The sequence below is a fragment of the Primulina huaijiensis genome, chromosome 14, assembly GCF_012295235.1.
Source record: "Primulina huaijiensis isolate GDHJ02 chromosome 14, ASM1229523v2, whole genome shotgun sequence".
Lineage (NCBI taxonomy): Eukaryota > Viridiplantae > Streptophyta > Magnoliopsida > Lamiales > Gesneriaceae > Primulina > Primulina huaijiensis.
The window spans coordinates 4,679,301-4,696,970 of NC_133319.1; the positions used below are offsets into that span (position 1 = coordinate 4,679,301).

A 17,670-nucleotide genomic window follows, 5' to 3' on the forward strand; every position below is an offset into this window, starting at 1 on the left:
TCTGTACAAGGCCCATGGAAATTTGGCAAATTGGACCAAAAAAATCTGCATTTATTATCTTATCCGCGTCCACAACAACAAAAATTAAAATAAAAATAACAATAATAATAGTCATCATCTTCCAAAGGATTTTGTCAATTGTAACAATTAAATTCTTATTATGGGTTGGGACTCGAAGTCCTAGCAGCATGACATCGAATTTGGTAAAATCAAAAACTCAAATTATAAATCAAAACTCATCTGTATATAAAAAATAAAAATAAAAAATCAAACTCATTTATTTCGAATAGTAGATCTCCAGTAAAACGGTTTCGCATATATATTTGTGAGACATGTCGAGTTAATCCATAAAAGTAATATTTTTTGCATAAAAAATAATACAAAAACTCATAAGATATTGTCTCACATGTTAATTTTGTTAAACAAATCTTCATTCCGATCAAATTCATGAAAAAAATATTATTTTTATATTAAAAATATTACTCTTCATTTTAAATATAGATCATGTTGATTTGTATACATTCGTTAAACCATCTCACAATAGATCTTCTCAAGAAGTAATATTTTTTCATAGATCAAATTGTATGAGAGTACGTCTCACAAAATTGACGCGTGAGACGATCTCATATGATTTTTTTTGTTTTCGACATACGACCATAAACATTGTATCCTCGAGTGTATTTCAAATATATTTGAGAAGTCATTTTCTTAAAAAAAAAGTTTACTGATGTTATTTAACCAATTTCTTTGTAAATATCAATAGTTAAAAACGGCAACGTTGACTTTTTTGAGTGTGATCCAACGGCATGAATTATGAATACATCGTTTTTGCATTTATGGAACTACCAAACTCTACTAACATCCTTAATTCCCCATAAATAACATTAACAATAATAATGGCTATAATAACGACTTTTTTTTTTTTTTTCTCTTTTTTCACTGCATTATATCGGGTAAAAAAAAATACATTCCATTTGTTAGATGGAATCTATGGTAAAAACTCAATGTGTCATAATATTCTTCAACTATATGGCTTTAATTACATTGGGTACCTTAATCAATGTCTTAAAAGTAGTAAATTCGAACATTATGGCTCATTATTACACTATTTATGATGAAAGTTTGGACCATATTCATTACTTATGGTTTGATAAATCAATGGTGATAAGTTCGATTATCTCATCTAATATGTTTTAGGTTGAATTTGTTACATGTTGTTCGTCGGGCATAATTTGCAGGTTTATTGTATAAAAACAAAGTAAAGCTTGAGAGTTTTATCTTCATAAAAAAATGGTTATGAGTCATGTTTTTTTAACGAAATAAAAATTTCATTAAAATAGTAAAAAATGTGTTTTGCGCATCTTCGAAAGATAGACAAATGGCATATAACAAACTAAAGTTATGAGTCATGTTACTTTATATTCATCCGATGGAAAAGACTTGGGGTCCCCAAGGTCACGATTGCAATAGTTCAATTTAGTGAAGAAAACAAAAGGGAGAGATGGGGATGGAACCATGGGAGAAACCCCGCCCTCGGCTAGCACAACGAAACAATGCAGTAGAAGTCCCATGAATCTGCCAAAAGATGCACAGTCTCGCCCCCTCGATATCAGGCAAAAAGCCATTCTGTACTACATATTAACTTCTCCTTTCACCTGTCCCTTTCTTCCTCCATATGCACTCCTATTCTCTGTCGCTGCTCTATCAATTCCATGACATGTCACCTCACTCCCTTAAATGCTTTATCCGCAGGGTCGGTTTTGGGCCTGGGGAGGATGGGATCACTGATAGCTCATGGGTTGGTTTCATTTTGATTTAACGCGGGCGTGTGCCGTTTGAATTTGAGGCTCGACATTTTCCTCGCTTTGCTCCTCTCTTCCCCAGGTTGGCGTACCTTTTCTTTTCTTTTCTTTTTCCATCTACATTTTTCTAGACTCCCGAGTGAGGCGTTTTCTTTTCTTCGATTCTTGGTCCATTTTATTTTTCTGCGACTTGATTTTTTTATTGATTTTCTGAAACTGGTTTTACTTGCATTTTCATTCACGTACGGGTACGTGTAATGAGCAGGCAGTCTTCCGGGCATTTCGAGGTCTTTTTTTCCTTTTCATCTTTCGGTTGCACAACAGAACTGGAATTTTTCTAATTTTTTAGGGATTTTTTGGTTTTATGCGTAGAATGGGAGATTTTTCGCTCAGGACTACTTAAAGAAAAGTAGGAAAAATATATGTGAATTTTTTCAGAAGTTATATTTATTGAAAAAATTCAGGTCTGACTCGTTTGACGTGCGGATTAAAGGGAGAATGAAGAAATATCAGCAACTTAGCCCAGAAAGAGCCAAAGTATGGACTGAAAAATCACCCAAATATCACTACAATCATCAACATAATAATCTGCAGCAGCAACAGCACAAGCACAAAGTGCCGGTAGTTTACTATCTATGCAGGAATAGACAACTCGAGCATCCACATTTTATGGAAGTCCCCCTCTCCACCCCTGATGGACTTTACTTGAGAGGTACCACAATGCTGCTTTGCTTATGGAAACATTCCATTATTCAGTATCGCGATTTTCTTGAAATTCGAATTCTGTTTATATTTGAAGATGTGGTGGAAAGGCTGAACGGTTTGAGAGGCAGAGGCATGGCATCAATGTATGCTTGGTCTTGCAAAAGGTGTTTGTGGACCCATGACTTTATGTTCGATTCTTAGAATGTGATTTTGCCTTGTGAAAATGTGTCTTAACGTTATAGAGTAATTTTTGGATGCAGGAGTTATAAGAATGGTTTTGTGTGGCACGATCTTTGTGAAGAAGATTTAATCCTCCCGGCTCACAGGAACGAATATGTTCTCAAGGGCTCAGAGCTCTTTGAAGAATCCAATTCTGGTAAAGTGACCACCTTCCGTTTTCATCTTGAAGCAAAATGTGCAACTTTTATGAGAATAGAGGGATTGTAATAATTATTGAATGCTTCAAGTTTTTTGAGGTTTTATATGGATTCAATGATTCGGTAAAGAAATCCTTCTTCTGCAATTATTAACCAAATTAAAAGTTTCATTGTGAATAAGCTGAGTACCGGGTTCAGAAACTGTAGAATTTAAACTCTTTGGTGGTGTTGTGGCGGTGTGTAGAATTAATATTTATAGCATGTTTTATGTAATTCTAAAATCTGTCAGTGGAACTTCCATTTCTGAAGTCGTTTGTGCGAAAATATAAGTAAAAGGAGGCAATGTAATGCTATGTTTATTTCCTATATTTTTCTATGATCATGATGATGGATTGCATGTAAGCACATGTCAATATGTGTTTTGTGATAATAAACTGCCTTGTTTTCTAGGCCGCTTTAGTCCTGCTGGAAATCTCATGTCACAAAATCAGAGAGCATTGCCAGAACCACCATCTTTCAGAAGCCAAGAAGAATCTTCGTCTTCATCTAGCCTGAATGGAAGAACTATAAAAAGTTCTCAGGATGACGAACTATCACCTCCGGCTCAGCGTCTTTGCACTTCTGCTGTGTCTCCAGACTCTAACATTGGGAAAAATTCCCCTTGGAATGGTTCTTTGAGCCTAATAGAATACAAGGTCAACAAGAAGGATGGTGTTGCTGATGCTTCCACCCAAACCGAGGATAAAGGCAAAACTCGAAGAAATTGTGCAAGAGGCGTATCAACTGATGATGGGTTATTAGATCCTGAATGCAGCACTTGTCAAAACGAGGGTCTCAAAATAAAAGAGACTTCGGAAATTTGCAACTTGATATCGCCGCCTCCATCCACATCCAGTACATCATCAAGTGGTAGGACAGATACCTTGGAAGCTCTCATTAGATCTGATGCTAGAAAGCTCAACAGCTTTAGGATTCTTGAAGAGGATGAATTTAGAATGCCATCTGGTACAAAACTCAAGCCTTCGAATATTATAATGCAACTGATCTCCTGTGGCTCGGTTTCAGTGAAAGATCCCAGCTTTGGCATGATCCCGACCTACAAGCCAAGGTTTTCACATTCCAAAGTTCCTTCCCCATTGTTCTCGACATCTTTGATGTTTGGAGAGCTCGATTGTCTTTCGGAGAATCCTCGTCCAACTGGAGTTAGAGCGGAAGATAAAGAATACTTTAGTGGGAGCTTTGTTGAAACAAATATGGTCAAGGAAGGGATACCAACTCTGAAACGATCATCTTCATACAACGCTGACAGGTCATTACTTTATCTTCCCATCAGTTGATATTGTTGATATTTTCATCAATCAGTAGAGAACTCGATGCTGAGACATTAAAATTTTCCTTTTCCTGGTTGATCTTATATTAAGTCGAGATTGTGTTTATAGTTAATCAGGCCACTTTCAACAACTCTTGAAGCAATTTTTAGTCTTCATTAATCGCAGTCTAGATACGGGAGTTAGCTTTCATGGGTTAGATTAAACTTAGAACCTTGTAGATATTTTCTTGCCCTCGTCATGTTGAGACAAATAGAGAACTATTTCATGCAGAAGTACGCAGCAACTTGGCTCTGTTGAGAACAATGAAGCGGAAAATTCCACACGTGTGAAGTGCATTCCAAGATCACTCAAGGCTTCTATAACTAAGCAGCCAAGATGCGAATCAATGAGATCTCCTCTTTCTGATGGACGAAGAATCTCATCTGAGAGAGTGGAGAGTTCAAGAACCCTTACACCAGGCACACCCAGTGGTGGAAGCAAGAGGATTACCGAGCCGTCATCGGGGAAAACACAACCAAGAAACCTGGATTCTTGCGGAAATGAAAAGGAAAATAAGAAGAAAGTTGAGTTCTGATGCCTTCTCAATCTAACCACTCAACTTAGCATGGTGCTGCAGTTCTTATTCATGTAGCTTGAGATTTCTGTTTCCTTTTCCTGACCAGGCTTGCTCCAGGAGCTCGGGTTGTAATACAATCCAAAGCATGTGACAGCAAGAGAAACTCCTTGATGACAATTGGCATATTTGAGGATTTGGGAGTGAATTATGTCAAAGCTATACTGTCAAATGATTTTTTTTTTAATCTCTGGTTGCATTCAGATTTTGTGAATTATTAACTTAATGAAGGTAGTAGATTTTGCCATATTTTGGAGTGATGAATGATGATCTGATCCCACTGGTATACTGGTTGAGCCTCTTGATTTTGCTGTTAAGATTATCCTAGAACCAATTCTGATATGGTATGTGTGCGCGATCGAGTTAACCAAGTTGTTTTCAATTAGTTCATTTGAAATAAAAACTCCATTCAAAAGACAGAATTATACATCACGAATATCTTATCAAATTAAGTTTAATATTGTTGAATTCAATCATTTGAATTTAATAGATTTTGCTTGGTGATTCACTTTCCATTATTTGTATTATCATACAGTTCAAATACATGCACCTCCATGTTGTTTTTAGGCCAACCAATTTTTGGGTTTTGGGCATATCCATGCAACTATCAATCAATTTACTTCCTTTATATTGTGTTTGTATAGAACGTACAGTTTGGATTTGAGAAAATATTTGATGAGATAATTTAAATTGACTTGACGTTTGACGACTCAACCAAAAATTATCTCAGTTTTGAAATTCATTGTCAAGTGAACTAATTCATTGATTCGTTATTATAGATTTAAATCTCAAACTTCGATTAATCCAAATATAACTTAAATTGCTGATAGTTGAATCTTATTTAATTTGAACATCTTATATACAAACTGATATCGTTAGTAGGACCTATAAATCACAATTAGTATGTAATATGATCATATCTCAGTCATCAAATCCAATAATAATGTGTACACTTAAACTTTTTATAAAGTAAAAATAAAAGACAATAACATTAATTCACACTATGTTTAAGCCATTGAATTGAAATTTATTTATAAAAATTGTCTACCCAACAATGTATATGGAAAATTGGAGCACGTGCAAGCATTGGGAGTGGGTTTGTTTGTTTGTTTGTGTATTAAATGCTTTCTGGGAATTAATTACTTTCGTCTTCAGAGATCTTGAAAGTCGTTTTTGGATTATCTGACCTTCAATGGGTTTACGGTTGACCCGACACAAACNAATTTTATAGATAAAGAACCAAGTATTTAACATATTCAAGAAATAATTTTATATTTCTAAAAATCGATTAATGAAAAACAAAAAAATGTTCGATATTTAAAAACTAGATTATATATGGGAGTAATAAATTTTTTTTACGTTAGAATTTTGAATTGGATTACTATGTTGGTATAAACTTTACAAACTATTTGAAAGAAAGAAAGTGAGAAAAGACAAGAAATTATTATTCATTGAATCAAACAGATAATATAATACAAATAGAACATCAATATGGCAAATAATGTAAATTAATTAAATGAATCAACCTTCCTTCATGTTCTTCCCTAATCTGCATTATTCACCATCCTCACTCTGCACCATTGTCTCTGAATACCATTGTTAAACAACCAAAGACCGCCTTCAAGGAGCGGTGACTCCTTGAATTTGTCGAGTATTGTAAGAGCTGCATCGCAAGCATTTGTATGCCACAATGTGGTACTGCACCTCGCATGTCGACTCACAGTCATTGCACAGTATCCACACCTATTTATATCAAAAACCATTCAATAAAAACAAGAGATTTGGTATGTATACTTTTTTTTTGTGCCTTGAATTTTTCCAAATAAAATGATTACCATTTTGTTCTTGTACATTTCTGGCATAGGAGTTGAAGCAACCTGTCAATCGGATTTTGCATAACAATACATATGAGGGCAATAGATTTTGCATTAATCACGGAGTTTCAAAAATGGATGAATTTGAGTAGGGTACCTCTTCGTCGAGCTTTCTCCATATGTTGGACATGTCACAGATGGATTTTGAGCAGACAGGACATGAATATCTGTATGGTTATAAAATCCAAGAAACCATTAGCGCATGAAAATCTAGCAGCCGACTCAAATGGTTTTGAACTATGACTGATACAATCACGAGAATCCTTGCCTATGGTGAAGCTCCATTTCCTGGACACACTCCAAATGTATAGTGTGCCCACATAGTAAAACAGTAATGTTCTTCATTGAGTCGAATAAAAACTGCAACCATAATACAGAAAACCAAACCTTTAAAACATAAACTAATGATGCAGGAAGAAAAAAATTTATTTCAAGAGGGACGACTGTATGTTCATCCCTGGATCGCCCAAGCATGCAAGGTAACTCCAAGAAATCTCATTACCTCAAAACAAACTGGACAATTGTGATGCATTGCTCTTTCCACACAATGATGGGCACCTTTGATCAAATTTGAATAGCAACACCCTAATTTATGCAATATATGACAAGACTTAGTAAACAGAATTTGGATATCCAGACAAACTTTAGTTTGAGATTGGAGGAAGTTAACTCGGCATACCACATTTGTGGCAGTGAAAAAAGTTCTCCTTGCCACCAGTTCTGCATGAATCATTTGGTAAGTTTCACGATTTTTCAGGCTTGAATCGGCCAAGTAAATGGTAAGTGTAAGCAAATAGTCTCACCGACATATTCCACATTCATCACAATGGAATTGTTCCTTCGAAACCTGAATCCATGAAATGCAAAGTGTAAGAATTCAAGATTATGAATGAGGAAGAACTAGGGTAAATTAGACTGGGTACAAAATTTACGGAGTATCTTACGTCATCATCAAAGAATTTGCATATTGGGCAGAAATAATTCCCCATGCAAACTCCACAACTTTCACAATTTTGTTGAACCTGGAAAGTGGAAATTATAAAGCACCAGTAAATTAAATTACAAGGTAAACTTCTCAAAATTTGATCTTTCATACAGATCAAGAGATGCATTCAACTTACATCTTGTTCTGCGTCGCAAACAGAACATATCACCTGCACAAAGTAAAATCGGGGTCAGACAAGTCGAAACTTGGACGATTTGAGCTCATAGAATCTTCTAACGCGCTTTCTTCAACCCAAAACCAAGATAAAACTAGGATTGAATTGAAAGAGTTCAAGTAGAATTCCACATTCACGTATTATTTACCTGACGATATATTTTGTATATCGTTGATAAATGCAAAGTAATTGCTAGCAAAATTGGGGGATGAGCAAATAAATCGATGAAATTTCATTTTTGAAATTTTTTAACAACCAATACTGATAACCAAATGCACAGCAACTAAAAATAAAATCATGGACTAAAAAAATTTACCCTTTTCACTTGATGTCGGGGAACATCATGCCGATAAATGGGATCAATTTCAAGAGCATTCTGTCAAATTAAAACCACAAAACTAAGAAAATAAAGAGAGGAAATTGTTGGTGGATTCAAACCCAGAAGCACCAAAGAGTGTAACAAAAAATCCAAGTGCATATTTTTGTAGAAAATAAGATCAATGCTAGATCTCGATATTGAACAAATCAAACCTTAGTTTCATTATGGCAATGCCTGCAGTCAAAGATCTCATCACAACAAGGTGCCCTAATCTTGCATCTCCTTCTGTAATGCTTGCATCTAAAATTTGGAGATTTACAATTAAAAGGAAAATCACATCGGAAAAAGCACGATCAATACATTTTCAAGCATTGGCATCATCTGGACACGAAGAAAAGAAGAATCCCAAAAGAAGAAAAAGGTAAAAGCTTTAACTTACCCGTGATTCCCAGAAACAACCTCCATCTCAGAATTCTCGTCCGAAATTACAGAATTTCTTCAAAAGGGAGCAACACGCTGGTTACGTACAGAACATAAATTCAAGAAAATGAAGCCTGAGGTTTTTATAAGGCGGGAAAAAGGAAGATTTTACAATGGGCGTGGATGGATTATGTCGATGAACCCAACAGAAGGTTCCAAACGAATCAAAAAGAGCAGCCTAATAAACTCGCTTTTTTAAAAACATCACTTTTTAGAAATATAGACAATAAGCTAATCAGAAAAATTGCCAAATAGGAAATTGTTAAAATTGAGAAAGGTGTTAGTGGTTAAAATTGACAAAGGGGCCAAATAATAGTTAACAAATTGAATAATGTTGATTTGACAAGTAACAAAAAAATAATGTCAACCTATTGTCTTTATTACACGTAACAACTTTAATATAGTAATATATATTTATTAATAAAAATTTGTGTGATACGATTTCACGAGTCGTATTTTGTTATACGGATCTCTTGTTTGAGTCATTTATGAAAAAATAATATTTTTTATTCTAAGAGTATTACTTTTATTGTGAATATCGGTAGGGTTGACCCGTCTCACAGATAAAGATTCGTGAGACCGTCTCACGAGAGATCTACTCATATTTATAACATTAACATCTATATCACTTGACAGGTGATGAGATATACCTAGAGATGTCAATGGGACGGGTATGGGGTGGGTATGGCTAAACCCAAGACCCGGCCCATGAAAAAAACTTTGACCCATTACCCGTCCCACCCCGGTTAAATATTCTTCGGACCCACCCCACCTCAAATACGAAATGGGGTCGGGTAGACCTGCGAGACCCGAATTTTTTTTAAATGAAAGCTGTAATCTTCTTATCACATGACTGAATTATGAAACAAACAAGTCTCTAAATAAAACACAATAGAAAACTAATTAATGTCTTCGACCACACTTAATAACAACAAAAAAAGTATTTTCACGACGTAATGAATTACATTAAAAAAAAGTTACTAGCTCTCCAAAAAAGTCTTGTCATCCCCAAAAATAACTCATCAGAACTTAAACATATCAATGTAAAATCAGCGAGTAAGCAATATTTTAAACACATTCTTCATGATCATCTTCTTCTTCATCAAGAATGGTAGGACAAGTTGTAAATTACTTGAAGAATTACCTACAAAATTAAATAGAGAAAATACATTGAAAAAATAAAATTGTAATTTAAAACCGTAAAAAAATGTAATTTAAAGAGAGAAAGTATAGTAACAAAATTAAAATGAAAGTACAATAACAAAATAAAACTGTTATTTAATTACCTTCCACCTCACCCCACAACCATCTTCGCGAGCATATCAATTTATATCCACATATATGGGGAGGGTATGGGGCGGGTATTATCGGACCCATGACCCGTCCCATACCCAGATGAGTCTGAAAAATTAGACCCGAGACCCGCCCCATGACCCATTTAGTATGCCCAAACCAGCCCCAGATGGGGTGGGTCCATTGTGGGTCTGGGTAAAACCCGGACCCATTGACATCCCTGGATATATCTTTTAGGACAGTTTCCAAAAAAAAAATAACAAGAGTTTCAATATAAAAATATCATTTATCAATATGTATTAGGTTTGTTGATTTCTCCTTTAACAACACCAAATAATAACCATCAAACATTTTTTAAAAGACAAGGATAAAAAATAAAAAGCGGAAAACAATATGACAACGTAAGTATAAATTTTAACAAAGATATTAATAATTTATCTACATGATTTTGACAAAAAAAGACTAAAATTGATCAAAAAAATATTTACGGAGCTATAATTGATTTAACGAAATAAAATGTAAATACTAGAGTAAAATTGACTTTGTTTGTTGCAAATGGATAAATGTAAATAAACCCATTAGAAAAAGAGCGATAGTGGAGGGAGTGTAGTTTGTGAGTGCGACTTTTCTTTTTTTTTCTTTTTTTTCTTTTTTTTTCTTTTTTTTTTAAGAGTGCGACCTTTCGTTTTGCGAAGGGAAAAGTTGGATAAGAAGTGGAGTGAGTAGATTCCACGTCACTACTTCATTAATATCTTAGCAGTTCGCAAAGAATATAAAGATATCTTCACTCCACTTTAAGGATTTGCTGACTCGATTTTATATCTATACAACCAACCAGACAACGACTCTTCCCATTGTTTTAGAAAATCTTATATAATATATTTTGGCAAAGATTTCTGTTTGACGATTCACATGTCTGTATTTTGTGAGACTGATTTTTTAGTCATTCATGAAAAAGTATTATTTTTTATGCTAATAGTATTATCTTATTTGGTCATCCATGAAAAAATATTATTTTTTATGCTAAGAGTATTATTTTTTATTGTTAATATCGGTAGGGTTGACATGTCTCACAGATAAAGATTCGTGAGACCGTCTCACAAAAGACTTACTCATATATTTTTTTAAAAAAATAAATAAATGGAAATGTATGAAATATTTTTTTAACACATTTCTTTCTCTTATTATTTATCCCAATTTTTATTTATTATTTTAGGACTAAAGGAGAAGTAGTTGACCGTATACTTAAAAAGTTGGCAAAAAAAAATGACAACCCCCGTGTGTGTTCCAATTAACGGGCCCTCGGGGTTCTTGCCTTTTTTAAAAAGAAAAACACGATCTCCTTTGAAAATGAATATATGGCTCTTACAACGCATTTCTTGAGAATAAGCATCTACCCAAATAAGATATATGAGTGTAACACTACGGAGAGAGTGAATTGTTTGTTGCATGAGGATTTGTTTTAAGGACCGATCATAGGTTTTCAGTTATGGTTTGGAAACGGTATTTTATAGAATTTACAAAATTTAAAATCAAATCAAACCATTATTTCATTTGGTCTGGTTCGGATGGCCAATTTTACGTTTTGTGTTTCATAGTGAATTGGTACGTGTGATATTATTATTTGAAAAAACTGTAATTGATATTTGATATAAGTTGAGTGAACAATTTATTTGTAAGTAAAAATAATATATCAAAATGTTTATGCAAATTACATAATTTTTCAACTCACGGAAAAATTTAAATTTTTTAAGTTTGTAGTTGAGTTTATTATTTAGGCTGAAATCTGCAATAAATAAATTATCAATGTAATTGAAATGTTAAAAAGTTCTCTGATAATAAAGTTCAAACTAAAATTCAAATAAATTTTTTGTATATCCAAGAAAAATCACACTAAATTAACAAAATTTATGACATGATTTTCTATATTAATATAACCGGTTTGATTTGATTAATTTTTTTATCGAAAGCTTGAATCAAACTAATTTTTGCGGTTTGATTGATTTTAAAAACAATCCAGACTATAATTTCCTGAAACTCGATCCATAATTCGTTTCGTTTTACAGTTTGATTTGATTTGATTTGGTTAAGCTTCTGAACACCACTAAAGTCAATAGCTCTAAAGAGATACCAAAAGTGTCGGTAGCATAGTTCTTCATAGCATTAGACGAGGGAAAAAAAGGATATTTTTTAAAAAATCAAAGGTACAAATTTTTGTACACATACAAGATGATTTTACTTGGAATCGATTCAGAAAAAGTTGTAAAGTAGCTGAAAAAAGAAGAAATACCTTGTCGTCCATTCTAATTTGATCTCTACTTGTATGAATCTCTTGAATAGATACTGGAAAGTCAGGATCAACTATATCTATAGAGAACAAAACAGGACAACTGATTATTTGGCTTCGGAAACACTAAATTACCAATGAGTATACCGAACTATCTGGATCCCTCCAGCAGACATAAATGAAATCATTGAAGAAGACAAGATATGAATAGGCTATTTGAGAAGAATTATAGTACGTTAATCATTCAATGGCGGGTGATCCACTCTCTTGTAACCCAAAAAAAATATATTATTACTTCCATATTGGAAAATTTTGGTTTACTAAAAAAATGTAAATTTTCTTTTCTTAAAACAATCCTTGATTGTAGGAATAATTGGATTGTAATTTAAAATTTAAATTGAACAGTATATTTTCTGAACTAAAAGTATTTAAAACTATAAGAATTATCAGGTAAAATTTGTTAATTTAATTCTTAAAAGGTTACACAGTTAATTAAATATTATCGAGAAAATCAATTATATTTTTTACAAAAGGTAATGACATTACAATGGTTTATTAAATTTTTAATCTCTAATTAGCTAATATATTAATTGAATAAAATATGTTATATTTGTCAGAATATTTAATTACATGTTTGTTTTCAAATGCATTAAAAATTTACAGTAAAAATATTCACATTATTCTTTACAATAATTCTCAAGGGTGTTATGGTGGAATTATTGATTTTTTGATACACTGGGTTTTTATGTATCAAAATTTTTTAGTTTAAAAAAATTAATTTAAATATTTTTATGATATAGTTTTTTAATATAATAGATATAAAAAAATTTATGCAATGACTTATTTCAAAATTTCTTTTAAACATGAAATGTAAGCCCAAAGATATGGGCCTCAGTGGAAGCAATCCATGGGTTGACCAAAAAAAGGGCCTCAATAGAAGAGAAGCTTTGCAAACATTTGTAAACCCGTTCATGCTCTTAGTATCTTACGAATTAGTCTCACAAGTATATATTCGATAGATATGTCGATTTAAATTATATACATAGTAAAAAGTAATATTTTTGACATAAAAACTAATAAATTTTCACGAGTAGAAGATCCGTCTTACAAACTTGACATATGAAATCATGTCCTAAGAGTTTTGTGTTAAAAACAAGATATAGCAATAGGTTGTCACTACAACATAAATGGCTATTGTGACACTTTTTTGTAGACACTTTTAATTAAATGTTGTTACAAATGCTTACTAATGACATTTGTAAAAAATTAATAATATTTAAAATAAAAAAAACATATTAGATTAGTTATCCTGACATTTTTAATTGATGTCATTTTTTATATGGATGATAATCCCATGCACGTCCATCTTTGATTCCAGCTCCCAGTGGAAGAGTCACACTGAATATGGTTACTTATGGACTTCGTCCTCGGTAGCTGAATCATTATCAACTTCTTAGATTGAATGCTTTCGTATTGATTGGGTTCGACTCGATTATGCAAGAACATTCCAACTTGTTTACAAGACTTTTTTTTTTGGTCTTAAATCAACTTCAAAAGTAATATTATGCACATCATTTCGAATGAGTTGTAATGCTAGATCAAATAAAATAATGTCTTTGTACCATATAAATGTTTATGTTCGAACTTAGAGCTAGAGAGTCCGATTCAAAAGAAAGAAAGAAAGAGAGAACAAATTTCACCATTGAAAAATAATAAAATCGGTAAAAAAAAGTCCACCTCGGGCTGTGATTGATGGCCGATGCATTGAGCATTAAATTACAACCGCTCCAAAATAACCGAAATCAATGTGATTAGTAAAGACATGGGCCACAGTTTCTGTTTGCTAGCAAAACAAAAAACTTAGTTCAAAATCAGGGGTGAAAATCGGATCGGGTTTCGGGTCAACCTGCGAAATTTTTTTTATTTTTTTTCCTAACTCGAACCCGAAGCAACCCGAAAACCCCCAATCTGAACACGAACCCGTCTAACCCGACTGAACCTGAATTTTTTTAATTTTTTAAAAAAAATTAATGAAAAAAATTCGAAAAAATAAAAAATAATAGTAATATTTTAATTTAAACAAATAATAACAAAATTTTTTATTTAAATTTGAAAGTTCAATTGTAGAAATTAAAAATATATTTACTAAATCAAATAAACAATTGTTAAAAAAATTAAAAAAATTACAAATAAATATTAAATGATGAAAATTGATCATATAAATATACAATAAATTTTGTTCAAACATACAATATATAAAAATATAGGTAATATTTTCAAAAAAAAAAAAGTTTTCGGGTCAACCCGCGACCCAACCCAAAACCCGTCTAACCTAGCACTAACCCGAACCCGAAAAACATCAACCCGAACCTGATTTTTTTCGTGTTGGGTCGTGTCGGATTGACGGATCGTGTCGCATTTTAACACTCCTATTCAAAATTGATAAGCCAAGTATTTGAGAGGACATATAAGATGAAGGAGCCCTAAGGAATTCAAAAATAATTCGAATAAATCAAAATGTGTGCAGGTAAAGAGAAGGTCTTGGAATGATGGAAGAATAGAAAAACCACGTAACCAGACCATAATGAAGAAGGAAAGCAACGAACGAAGCAAAAAGCACACAACTCAACTCAAAAACCAATTCTGCATATTCTCTTGAAAATCTCTAGTTTTCATCTTGAGTCAATTAAACTTTTTAGTCTAATTCCAAATAATTTACCATATTTTTCATTCCAGATTTCAGCTAATTTATCTTAATTTTCATAATTGTTGATTCCTAGTGATTTATGAAAATAAAATCATTTTGGAAATTCGTTTTCTACAATTTCCAGTATCGTTTCAATCAAATTTTTTTTTATTTTGATACATATTAATTTAAAAAATTAGAACTAAAGTTCCAATTTAAGATTCATTTTATTTAAATAATTAAAAGATAGAATATAAAAGTTACATTTTTATTATTTTTTTATTCAAATTCATATTTTTAACATCTTACATTGTCCGTATTCTGCAAACAGTTTCCTTTCACATTCGTACGTACCTATTTCAATTTGGTTTTTTATTATTTTAATTTAATTGAATATTATAATATAGACCCACATGCCATGTGAAACATGCCAAAGTTTGGAGCCTTCATATTTTGTACTCTGTAATTGATTATTGACAATGGGGACCCTCCACTTTCCAGCAGAGCCACAATATTTTCTTTTATGTGGTCGCATTCATCCCAAGATTTCTTGGGATTCTTTTTCTACTAGTCACCATCAAATTTCATCTTATACTAGCTACTTTTGTTTTTTTAATAATTATATAGAGATTACAAATTATCGATGAATTAAATTGTTATTTGAATAGTTGTAATTTAAAAAAAATAAAAAAATGTTTTTTGAAATTTAAAAAAAAAAACAAAAATGTAATTGTGATATAAAATAAGAGCAAAATTGAGAAATTAAAAAATACCAAATTTTTTGTTTCTATTAGATAGATTAATGGATAGTAATAGATAATAGATGGTTAACAAATAATATATTTAAAAATTTAAGTAATGTGTAGAACTAGTAACAAATCCCTCCATCAATTCGATAATAATAACATGAATTTAATAACATCCAAATAATTCAATAACTTATGAATTTGGACCACAAATTTCAAATACACTTATCAGTTTTTTATATTTGTTAACGTTATTTGGAAATAAAGGACATAATTCGAATTTTGGTACGTAAAAGACAGAAGGCCACAGACCCACAAAGAAAAGGATAATTGCGAGCATATCCTGATCACGCTGATGAAATATTCCGAAGATATATACTCGAAATATGTGATTTCCTAAGTTTCAAATTAACTAGTGATGCTAATTTCTTTATTTATAAATTATCAATAATTGTTTTGTTTAAATTTTTGTATCGTATGTCGATGTTGAAATTAAAAATACATATTATGAGAATGTTATATTGTATGCAATGAGTCGGAGATGATTTGATGTAACAATGATTCATTGTAGAATGTAGTGCAATGAACTAAATATAGATAGTGTTCTTGATCAAAGAAGCTAAATGTAAAAACTGTTCTTCCTAAACTATAGTTTAAACTAGAAATCACGTATTCAATACGGTACGATTGCTAAAAGTAAAACCAGAAAATAAATCGAGATGGAAAATAAAAAAAGCCATATTCCGAGAAAATAAGCAGTACATTTAAAATCCGACACAGAAATCAAAGAGAAGACAATAACACCGAGTAAAAATATGGATATAGAATGCACGAGGACACACGTCTCTCAGTAATCAACGGGAACTGGCTCGTGAGTGTGGCTGATGAAGAACACCTCGTAAACTATGCCGGCAAGCCCAGCCCCGATCAGAGGACCCACCCAGTAAACCCAGTGGTCAGCCCAGAACCAGCTGACCAAAGCTGGACCAAATGAAACCGCAGGGTTCATCGAAGCTCCAGTGAACGGCCCGCCGGCGAGGATGTTGGCTCCCACGATGAAACCTATAGCAATGGGTGCGATGATTCCCACTTCACCTTTCTTTGGGTCAACGGCCGTAGCGTAAACGGTGTAAACTAGAGCGAAAGTCATCACTATCTCGAATACTAAACCGCTCCATACGGACACGCCGCTCACGGAGAATCCGGGGGGCTCCTGGGTTTACAAAAGTTGAAAACATGGATTAATATACAGAGTTCTATAGTTAATGTTAATGCATGAGAAATACTTGGAAGAAGAGTCGTTGTAGTCTAAGCTAGCATACCAAGCCTCCAGTTGTGAAGAGTAGGAGAGCGCAAGCGGCGACGGACCCCAGAAGTTGAGCAATGATGTAGAGAATACCGCGGATAAGGGAGATGTTTCCACCAACAAACAATCCAAAAGTGACGGCGGGGTTGACGTGGCCTCCTGAGATGTTAGCGGAAATCGAAACCGCCACGAACAGGGCGAAACCGTGAGCTATCGCGGCAGATATGAGTCCTGGAGGGGAGGCGTCGCCGTCACCAGTAAGCTTGTTATACGCAATGCCTGAACCAGAGCCAGCAAACACGAAGATGAGTGTGCTGAAGAATTCTGCTAGAGCAGCCTTCACGGCGCCAGGTTTCTGGAAGTCATCACGTTGCCCAATGGCGACACGGCGAAGAGGGACGTTGAAGTACTCGTTCGGACGCGGCATGGTCGGAAAATCTTGAAATGGGGGTGGTGGAGGGTGTCAAAGTTTGACAATGGTGCAATGAGAGTGGAGATGCACGGCAGTACTTATAATGGAAAATTCATAGTGGGTAACCGGATTAGCCAGTTGTGGGTGGGTGGTTTGTCGTACAATAATTGCCATAATAATGTAAAACAAAGATATACCTTTATCTATTAACAAATTAAGATTTTTCTCTTTAAATATATTATACGGTTGGAGCTTTTATATACACTAAATGGTTAAAAT

General features: G+C 33.3%; 3 protein-coding genes across 7 annotated transcripts; 1 reads left to right on the forward strand and 2 right to left on the reverse strand.

The window, feature by feature from the left end:
• Window positions 1-1,468: 1,468 nt before the first annotated feature.
• On the forward strand, window positions 1,469-5,188 carry LOC140956633 (protein SOSEKI 3-like). 5 transcript variants are annotated; one of them, XM_073413462.1, is made up of 7 exons: window positions 1,469-1,628; window positions 1,753-1,884; window positions 2,267-2,514; window positions 2,602-2,671; window positions 2,768-2,883; window positions 3,335-4,193; window positions 4,486-5,122. In XM_073413462.1, the coding sequence occupies exons 3-7, from the start codon at window positions 2,301-2,303 to the stop codon at window positions 4,787-4,789; spliced, it is 1,563 nt and encodes a 520-aa protein (XP_073269563.1). In that variant the 5' UTR covers window positions 1,469-1,628; window positions 1,753-1,884; window positions 2,267-2,300; the 3' UTR covers window positions 4,790-5,122. The 5 variants fall into 5 exon arrangements, with proteins under 5 accessions (XP_073269563.1, XP_073269562.1, XP_073269561.1 ...); XM_073413461.1 differs by having other exon boundaries at window positions 1,469-1,613; XM_073413464.1 differs by lacking the exons at window positions 1,469-1,628; window positions 1,753-1,884 and adding an exon at window positions 2,075-2,089 and having other exon boundaries at window positions 4,486-4,782; window positions 4,878-5,188.
• Window positions 5,189-6,252: 1,064 nt separating this feature from the next.
• On the reverse strand, window positions 6,253-8,842 carry LOC140956516 (E3 ubiquitin-protein ligase RZFP34-like). The gene is made up of 12 exons (XM_073413285.1): window positions 8,621-8,842; window positions 8,394-8,481; window positions 8,179-8,238; window positions 7,824-7,856; window positions 7,647-7,724; window positions 7,506-7,549; window positions 7,382-7,422; window positions 7,205-7,287; window positions 6,971-7,062; window positions 6,800-6,869; window positions 6,664-6,705; window positions 6,253-6,571 (listed from the first exon to the last, which is right to left on the reverse strand). The coding sequence occupies exons 1-12, from the start codon at window positions 8,644-8,646 to the stop codon at window positions 6,449-6,451; spliced, it is 780 nt and encodes a 259-aa protein (XP_073269386.1). The 5' UTR covers window positions 8,647-8,842; the 3' UTR covers window positions 6,253-6,448.
• A 7,557-nt stretch (window positions 8,843-16,399) lies between these two features.
• LOC140957461 (probable aquaporin TIP1-1) lies at window positions 16,400-17,467 on the reverse strand. The gene is made up of 2 exons (XM_073414743.1): window positions 16,996-17,467; window positions 16,400-16,886 (listed from the first exon to the last, which is right to left on the reverse strand). Exons 1-2 carry the CDS (start codon window positions 17,404-17,406, stop codon window positions 16,521-16,523), a joined length of 777 nt encoding a protein of 258 aa, XP_073270844.1. The 5' UTR covers window positions 17,407-17,467; the 3' UTR covers window positions 16,400-16,520.
• Between the last annotated feature and the right edge of the window lie 203 nt (window positions 17,468-17,670).

Excerpts from the sequence above, each read along its gene's own strand:
- LOC140956633 (XM_073413464.1), top strand. The coding sequence starts at position 2,301 with ATGAAGAAATATCAGCAACTTAGCCCAGAAAGAGCCAAAGTATGGACT. Across the intron at positions 2,515-2,601 it reads TGATGGACTTTACTTGAGAG|ATGTGGTGGAAAGGCTGAAC; the intron begins GTACCACAATGC and ends TTATATTTGAAG. Across the intron at positions 4,194-4,485 it reads TCTTCATACAACGCTGACAG|AAGTACGCAGCAACTTGGCT; the intron begins GTCATTACTTTA and ends TATTTCATGCAG.
- LOC140956516 (XM_073413285.1), bottom strand. The coding sequence starts at position 8,646 with ATGGAGGTTGTTTCTGGGAATCACGG. Across the intron at positions 8,239-8,393 it reads ATTGCCATAATGAAACTAAG|AATGCTCTTGAAATTGATCC; the intron begins GTTTGATTTGTT and ends TTAATTTGACAG. Across the intron at positions 7,857-8,178 it reads CCCGACATCAAGTGAAAAGG|GTGATATGTTCTGTTTGCGA; the intron begins GTAAATTTTTTT and ends TACTTTGTGCAG.
- LOC140957461 (XM_073414743.1), bottom strand. The coding sequence starts at position 17,406 with ATGCCGCGTCCGAACGAGTACTTCAACGTCCCTCTTCGCCGTGTCGCC. Across the intron at positions 16,887-16,995 it reads TCTTCACAACTGGAGGCTTG|GAGCCCCCCGGATTCTCCGT; the intron begins GTATGCTAGCTT and ends TTGTAAACCCAG.